Source organism: Epinephelus moara, chromosome 18, assembly GCF_006386435.1.
Source record: "Epinephelus moara isolate mb chromosome 18, YSFRI_EMoa_1.0, whole genome shotgun sequence".
In the NCBI taxonomy this organism is placed as follows: Eukaryota; Metazoa; Chordata; class Actinopteri; order Perciformes; family Serranidae; genus Epinephelus; species Epinephelus moara.
The window spans coordinates 3259138-3268106 of record NC_065523.1 but is presented as its reverse complement, the minus strand read 5'-3'; the positions used below and the strand labels follow the sequence as shown (position 1 = coordinate 3268106).

At 46.4% G+C, this 8969-nt stretch overlaps 1 protein-coding gene across 1 annotated transcript in view; it reads right to left on the bottom strand.

Annotated features, from left to right (window-relative positions):
* rab11fip4a (RAB11 family interacting protein 4 (class II) a) overlaps positions 1 to 8969 on the bottom strand; it is a 113800-nt gene that overhangs the window by 3403 nt on the left and 101428 nt on the right. Inside the window, exons 12-13 of the mRNA XM_050070247.1 lie at positions 6511 to 6648; positions 6292 to 6438 (exon numbers count right to left, since the gene is read on the bottom strand). Of these exons, the coding sequence (XP_049926204.1) occupies positions 6292 to 6438; positions 6511 to 6648 (285 nt within the window). The remainder of the gene's footprint in view (positions 1 to 6291; positions 6439 to 6510; positions 6649 to 8969) is intronic.

Sequence of the window (8969 nt, the reverse complement as noted above, 5' to 3'; positions counted from 1 at the left end):
CCCCCCCCCCCCCCCCCCCCCCCCCCCCTTTAGATGGGGGTCTTAACTAGGATCCCAAAAATTCAACCACAGCTACTACATAACTGTCAATTCTCAAACAATAAATAACCAGCTCAAACAGCTGAGGACGTTAATAAAAAACACTCTGGTATATTAACGTTAACATGTGAGTAATCATTCAACCTATGTTAACTATATTAACTGAATATCCTTTCAACTTGTGTAAACTTGTGAATATCCTTACGACCTGCAGGCCATCTCCATCCTTGACCGTCAAGGCCAGCTCCCTTGGCAACCTTGGTACCTTAGGAAGCAGTTTAAGAGAGAGGAGAGCCAGAACAGACAGGAAGCAACACTGCAGGAAGGAAGCACACTAGTGTATTTAAACAGGCATAGCTCGAGACAAGGCATCAGCCACTGTGTTCTCAGTTCCCTTTATATGACGAAAGTCTAAATGGAATGGCTGAAGGAAGAGACACCAATGCATAAGGCACTGATTTGGGTTTTGGAGTGAGTGGAGAAAGGTTAGGGGATTATGGTATGTGTATACCACTAAGGGACTTACTCCACCTCCCACATAAACCTCAAAATGTTTCAATGCCCAGATGAGTGCCAGTGCTTCCTTTTCAATGATGAAATAATTAAACTGATGTGAGTTGAACTTTTTAGAAAAGAGACTCACCGCACAGTTGACACCCTTTTCATTCATCCGCATGAGTACAGCCCCAGCTCCCACATTACTAGCATCCACATAGAGGGAGAAAGGCTGGTCCATCTGGGGAGCTGCTAAGACAGGGGCAGAACACAGCAACGACTTCAAAGACTCAAAAACTTCTTGACAGTGAGGAAACCAATGAAACTTTATCTTTGGGCTAAAAAAAAGACGTGAGCAGAGCAACCACCGTGGAGAAGTTTTTGCAAAACCCATGCTAGTAGCACACCTGCCCAAGAAATGAGACAGTTCTTTCTTGGTTGTCGGCACAGGAAACTGGTCAACAGCTAACACCCCTGATGTTGTAGACGGCGCTCCCCTGTGTGCGACGTAGCGTAGCTATTCTATTCTATTCTTACAGGCTGCACCTGCCCTTGGCCAACTACCTTACCCAGGTAGGTGACTGTTGCCTTGGCAAACTCACATTTTGCCAGGTTGATGGTCAGACATGCCCAGGCCAGACGGTCAAACAGGGCCCTGATGCGCCAAAGATGATCTTCCCAAGAATCACTGTAAATCACAACATCATCCAAGTACACAGCACAGCCCAGCAGACCAGACACAACCTTGTTCATGAGGCGCTGGAAGGTGGCAGGAGCATTATGCAAGCCAAATGGCATTACGGTGTAAGAATACACACCGCTGGGTGTGATAAATGCCGCAATCTCTCTAGCTCGAGGAGACAAAGGCACCTGCCAGTAACCTTTAAGTAAGCCGAACTTACTAACAAACTTTGCCAAACCTACCTAATCCACACAATCCTCCATGCGTGGGAGTGGGAAAGAGTCAGGCTTGGTTACCTGTTCACTTTCCTCAGATCAGTACAAGTTCTGAATATACCATCTGACTTTTTAACTAGTAAACATGGGGAAGGCCACTGGACACACAAGGCTCAGCAATGCTGTTTTCTAACATGTAGCCCACCTCTACCTCTAACTGCTCACGCTTGTCTGGAGACATACGGTAAAAACGCTGTCGGGGCCTCTCCCACATCAATGTCGTGCTCAATAAGATGAGTACGAGATGGAGTATCGCTGAACAGGCAGGGATAACCTTTAATCAGATTCCCCAACTCTGTTTGCTTTGGTTCAAGTAAATGCTTCAGCATTGCCTCAGGTTGGCAAGAGATTCTGAGTTTTTCAGATATCCTCTCAAAATCCCATCATTTGGCATACACAACTCTCCCTCAGCTTCTGTCTCCTGATCAAAAAGTGGGGGTGAATGAACGACTGATGCCGCTGCAGCAACAGAGGAAATCAACGACCCAGAACCTCGTACAGCAGAGCGAGCAAAATAGGGTTTCAACAAATTATTGACACAACTGCACTGATTTCTTCCAGTCAGGGGTTGAAATCAAATAATTCAGATCTGACACTTTTCGGGCCACAGTATAAGGACCAGAGAACTTGGCCTGGAAAGGGGAACCAACCTGATCATAGAGATCAGCGGGCAGAACACAGTGAATACAGTCCGGGACTTCTCATTTTATCTTGAGCTGCTTGTAGATTGTCTCTTGCCAATTTATTTGCTCGATACAGTCGCTGTCTGAAACCATTCACATTGTCTATCAAGTTTTGTGGGGCCTCTTTTGCTTGCCATTCACTGTGAAGGGATGCTAAAGGGCCTCGAACCTTATGACTGAAAACCAGGTCATTGGGGCTGAAAACCAGACTCTCTTGGGACACCTCCCTGGTAGCTAACATCAGCCAGGGTAAACCCTCCTCCCAATCTCTGTCTAACTCAGTACAATATGCTCTGAGAAGGGACTTCAAAGTTTGATGGAATCTCGCAGAGCTCCCTGGCTCTGGGCATGGTAGGCGCTGGACTGTGAATGTTTGATATTTAGTTGTTTCAACACTTCTGAAAACAACTTTGATGAGAAATCAGACCCCTGGTTAGACTGGACAACCTTTGGGAGTCCAAAAATAGACATGAACTGTGTCAGAGCTTTCACAACTGACCTGGTGGTGATGTTCCTAAGGGGATGGGCAGCAGGATAACGTGTAGCCTGACACATGACCGTTAGCAAAAGTTACTACCAGTTTTGGAACGTGGCAAAGGACCAACACGGTCAACAATCAGATGCTCAAAGGGGTGTTCAGCAACTGGAATAGGAGAGGGGCAGGTTTACTCACCTGATTTGGTTTTCCAGTCAACTGACATGTGTGGCAAGTTTTGGTAAAGGCTGAGAAGTCTCTTTTCAAACGTGGCCAGTAAAAATACCACATAACTTGATCATAGGTTTTCCTCACACCTAAATGACCAGCTACACCATCATGAGCGGCGGTCTGAATGACAGTTAAACGTAATGATGAGGGCAAAACTACAATCTCATTCCCCAAAAAACAGTCCCCCTGGGGAACCCATTTTCTCACCAAGAGGCCATCTTGGAGAAAGTAGCCACGAGCTGCACTCTCTGCCTCACCATCTGGTTGAACTTGGCTGTACAGTGGCTGAAGCGAGGGATCATCTTTTTGCCCTTACACAAGGTCACTGCAAGATACAGGTAAGGGGAAAGCAGGTACAGGAAACACAGGCTCTCTTTTCCTGTCTGAATTATCAAGACATGAACTACCTTCAGCATGACTCATGGCACGTGTCACTGCACAGGTGGGTAGCACTACAGGAGGATTTTTGGGAGACTCAAAACCTTCTACCTGAGAAGTTGGGGTGTCCACCATTACAGGCGCATCAGGCTACACTTGGTCGCCAGCCAGGTCATTCCCCAAGGTGACCTGTACAAGTACAGCAGTACAGCAGCTTTAACCAACTGATAACTACCACTATCTGTAGCACTCAAGGCTGAGAAAGCCTCCTGGGCCTTGCCAAGGAGCACACATTGAAGCAGCAGAGTACACTCAGCATCAGACCAATTACGTGCTTCCGCTAAAGGCTCAAACAACACAAAGAAAATATCAGGGTCCTGTTCATTAAACTTTGGAACTAACCGTAAATTGACAGCAACATCAGATGACGGAGTGGGAATTGACTCTTCAATCTTTGACTCAGCCTGAAGCTTGCCTTCACTTATAAGATCCAACTTATAATGCTCCAACTGTAGCTTTTGTGTTGCCTGGGCATAGGCTAGTTCAGTTTCCCAAAGATGGGCCTCCTGTCTCAACTTTTCTACCTCCACAACACTCTTTTGTTCCTGCTGGAGTTGTAGCAGAAGGAGCTCTTTCTGTTGCTCAAATGTCAAGGCAGTTCCAAGCCCAGTCAAAACAGGAGCCAACACTTTACCTGGCCCACTGACCATAGCCGAAGCTACATCAAACAACCTAGTCACTTTTACCGGAGCACTTGGACCTTCCACTGAAGAAGACAAAATATTCAGCTCCACCAACTGGGCCTTTAACGTGGCCAACAACTCCTCTTTATTCATCTTCTTAGAAACCTCAACACTTTAATAGTCAACTACTTGGAATAGCTGATCTCTTTTATAAGAGTTGAGCAAATCCTCATGCCTGAACATCTGACAAAACTTCAATCGAAGCCATTTCACAGTTTTACCACCTAGGGCGCTTTTTTCCAGCACTGAAACTATTTCAACACACCACAGATAGGCCAAAACTAAAAGCAAAGACAAAGTTCTCCACCACCGCACAACAGGATTAATGGCTGCTTTGAATATGGAACCCCATCCCTCTGGCTAACTGCCTAACCAATACTAGTTGACCCACTCAACCCTAGACTTCATGCAGGGTTGTGGCAGGATGAATTAAGCACAACGACCAGCAACCCGGTCAATTCAGCACGCTGAAAATCCCCTGGACAGTCGTGGAAGTGCCCCCGAGTAATGCTCTAACCACTTGCTGCACAAAAATGATCAACTAAAACAAAAAAGGATCAATGGAGACGGCCAGTGCCCCACATTGCTTATGCCTATCAGGAATAAGGGTTCCAAATAATTTACCAGCCCTTTGGGGCGGCAGTGGCTCAGTCCATAGGGACTTGGGTTGGGAACCGGAGGGTCGCCTATTCAAGTCCCCGTCCGGACCAAAAATATGGCGTGTGGACTGGTAGCTGGAGAGGTGCCAGTTCACCTCCTGGGCACTGCCAAGGTGCCCCTGAGCAAGGCACCGAACCCTCCAACCGCTCAGAGCGCCTGTCATGGGCAGCCCACTCCTCCAACCGCTCAGAGCGCCTGTCATGGGCAGCCCACTCTGACATCTCTCCACTTAGTGCATGAATAGGTCCAGTTTGTGCATGTGTGTGTTTGGACCTGTGTGTAATTGACAACAGAGTGAAAAATTTAATTTCCCCTCTGGGATTAATAAAGTATATAAAATTAAAAAAAAAAAATTAAAACAAAAATTAAAAAATCCTACTGGCAGTTCCAGGAAACATGTTCTAACATTTGCAGGCCAAAATCTATGGAGCAACAAGTTTACTGGAATACCAGTGGTCAAACAACAAAGTCCCTAGAAATACCAAAGTAACCCAAAATCTGTGTGATTCCCAGCACCAAAATCCCAGATGAGCCCCCATTTGTTACCGACTGGCTCAAGGCCGGCAGCAAAAGGGAGGCCACACACAGATGTATCAATCAAAAGTTAATTTATTTAACTCAAACAAATAAGCACAGTAAGTAAACTGATGGCATGTGTAAGTAGGAAGGGTATCAGTCATGTTAGGCGTATGTGGATGAGTGAAACATGGTGTAATGTGTGTTGTAAGGTGCAGCAAACCAAACAAAGGAAACAGGCTGAAGAGGCTGCAGCAGGCCCAGCTGGGAGAGAGTGTGTGACCAAAAGTGAGGTCCTTTATGCCCTCTGCAGGCCCCACCCAAAAGGGCAGGCACCAGCAGGCACTCCCTCCCAGCTCCGCCTACCAGCCAACTCCCAGTAACTGCAAGAGGGAGAGAGCACAGTCAGACACGGGCAGGTAGACTGAACAAGGTCGTCAATTGAGTTCAATTCAATACTACGAGAGCCTAAACAAGGAGCCCTCTTCCAATGGAATATTTAAATCTGAACCGGCTGGTTTACTCATCAATGTAAGACCTAAACTCCAGCTTCTCACTCCAGCACATCTAACTCCATTCGTCACAAGAAGGGACCCAGTGGAGCAAGCATTTATTTTTTCACTTTTTGAAATGGGTAAAATCTTATTTTATTGTAGAGCTGTGTGCAGCGTATTTCTTCGCTAAGCACCTCCTCTCCCTGCTGGCGTGGGGGGGGGGAGGGGGGGGGGGGGTGACATGCAGCAAAGGGCCAGTTTTTGTACAATCCTATTCTTACATGTTTCTTATGATTTATTTGCCAGTACTAGAGTACTCTACAATAATTTAATTCAAATATGGAAGTCACTGAAAATGTCCATCCCTAATATCTTTGGTATTTCTGTAGTGAAAGGCAGTACTGGACAACATACTTAGGAATATATGACAAGCTCGTAATGTCCGAGCCAAAAGATTGGTAAGGCTCGAACAGTTTCAATGTCAAGTCAACTCAACATGTTCTATGCTAGTCATGCACCTTTGTGTGGACTAAACCTAAACCACCTGGGTGTGAATGGAGAGAACGGAGAGTCCCATAAGGATAGAAGAACAAGGGTGTGTGTGTTCTGTGTGTGAAAACCTGTTTCAGTCTCTTGACTTCATGTTCCATTTCGATCTCTCTGGTCCTAGCATTGTACTCTGACAGTCCCTTGCCCTGTCCTGGATGCTCCATCTCCATCTTAAACAACTGCAGATACTCCAGCTCCCGGCGGAGATCATCAATCAACTGCAGAGTAAAGATATGATTCAATGGAACTCCTTGACATTATGTGATCTTTCTGTTGTCTAGAGTGCTCACCTCCTGCATGGCCTCTTTTTCCTTCTGAAAGTCATGACGATTATGCCAGAGCTTGTCCATTATCTTCCGGTAGAGGTCCATCTCATCTTTCAGCCTCAGACTAGTGTCCTCCAGCTTGTCTGTCATCCTCTGCTTCTCCTGCAGAGGAAAGAGGTAAGGATGGCAAACAAATTTGCCACTTGCTTTACTCTCATCTAAGTTTTAAACAAACACACTGAGTTAAAGAGCAGCTTTATTATTATATTAATTATCGTGTGAATGCTGATATATTTTTGCATTCTTTCAGATGATGTTCTCATTTAAACAATAGGGGCTCTAGTTTCCCGGCACGGCGCAGGGTGGCGTAGGGTGGCGAACCCCGTGCAGAGCTAGTTTCGAGCAGCGCAACCCGAGGCGCGCTCAGTTTGGTAGTTTGGCAGTCCGAGGTGTGCTGAGATGGGTGTGGCGGCACAGCAGGGGGAGGTGTCGACAGATCCAGCTTGGCGCAGTGACAGTTTCGTGCCAAAGGGCTTCGCCGAAGGTGCGCTAAAAGCTCGCCAGCTGAAACCAGGTCTACTGTCAGCGCAGGCGGAGCGCAGCCGATGTAGTGGAACTTTGGCTGACCGGCAGACAGTGCGCACACGTCACCAAAACCTCACAGGCAGGTTTCCAGAATGTGAGGCACATTAACGATGCAATAAATAGCCACAAAAACCACTATTCAATGCAACTATCTGCAATCAGCACATAAATGTATCTCTATATTGACTGTCCCGTCACATCTGATGTCAGATCAAAGGGGATTGGCACCGTTTGGCACGTTTGGCACGTTTGGCACGCGTAATGGAAACTCAACCTGGTTTGATTAACACAGCTGCAAACTTATGAGTTCACATCCCTCTCAGCCAACCACAAACAGCCACAGCATCAGATAGGGAGTATATATTCAGCATCTGTCATCTTAGAAAAGTCAAAAGAAAAGAAACAGAGTGAGACTGCGAGAGAGAAAGAGAGAGCGCGCACGCGCATGAGAGAAACGCAACATTGATTTACAATTGTGGTGACCTCCTCCCAGGCTACCTTTGCATCATCAGCCCGTGGAGGTCTGCTCGCAGTTCCGTATATTCGGACACTGCAAGCTTGGACCTCCCGGACCAAAACATCAGTTTCCTCCTGGGAGAAGATTGGCCGTCTGACGACGCTGCTCTCTTCTGCCATGGCGAATTGAGTAAACTCTCATTACGGCTTTGCGCGGCGCATTTAAGGGCGAGGAGAGGGGCTCATTTGATTGGTGTGATGTGTGTAAACAGAGGCGGCTTTACACAGGGGCCAACAGGGGCCAGTGCCCCTGTAAAATTACTCCTGGCCCCTGTTGTGGCCCCTGTGCTGAACAGATAATACGCGTATTAATTTCTTACGGCGACATGCGCTGGCTCGAAGATCGGAACTAACACGACGGAGCGTTCTACACGGACTCCTTAAAGCGCTACACACACACCGTGCGTTACCTGCAAACTTTGGATGTGAGAGCTAACAGCGAGCAGCCCTGCCCCCGCATTTATTACTGCAAAGAGGCGAAGGTAAGGAAAACTATTCAGTTTCGTAACGTCAGTGTTTGCACATGTTCGTGTTTTACTGATGTTGTTCACTACAATAATAAAATCGGTTTTTATTGCGCTTAATCACGCTTTGGTCCTGCCATGTTTGTGAATAAGCAAAGCCACTGAAGTCAGTGAACATGATGTCATGTTCACCAAGTAGCTTTATCTTTCTTAAAAGTCCGTTGTACAGCAATGAGTAACTTAATAATGGGTGAAATAACCGACAGGATTTAGCCTACTTGCTTAATGAAAAACTTGAATGGCCTTGTGAGACATAGATGTTAATCCTCTCCGTTTTCTTTTTAGTAGGCTATCATCATGAAAAGGAGCAAGAAGGACATTATATCCTTTTTTGTCCCAGTAGGCAAAAAACAACATAGAGAGAGTGAGGGAGATGAAGGTCATGAAAGAGCTCAGGAGCAGGAGGAGATAGAGCCAGAGGAGGAGAGAGAGCCAGAGGAGGAGAGAGAGCCAGAGGAGGAGGTTGGAGAGGTGGAAAGTGAGGCATCTGAGAGGCAATCTGAGAGTGAGGAGGAAGACATTAGGGCTCAGATAAAGGGACAGAATGAGGGACAACCAGATTCGCCTTGCATGTCAAGCACAGCACCATCAGGTTTGTGAGGTTGAACAAATGTGTGTGTAAGCAGTGTAGGCCTAATTACAATTCATATACCCTGTCCATGTAAAGTGTGAAGTCTGTCTGTAAATAATTAATAAATAGACCAGATAAATTAATAATGATAAAATAATGTTGTTCTCAGTTGCACTCTCATGTTTACTGTATTCATCTGTTTCCAGATATTAGCAAGTGCAGGGACGACAGTCCTGTGCAACCACACCTGAAGACCTTCCCTACCACATTAATGGGGGACAGGAGGC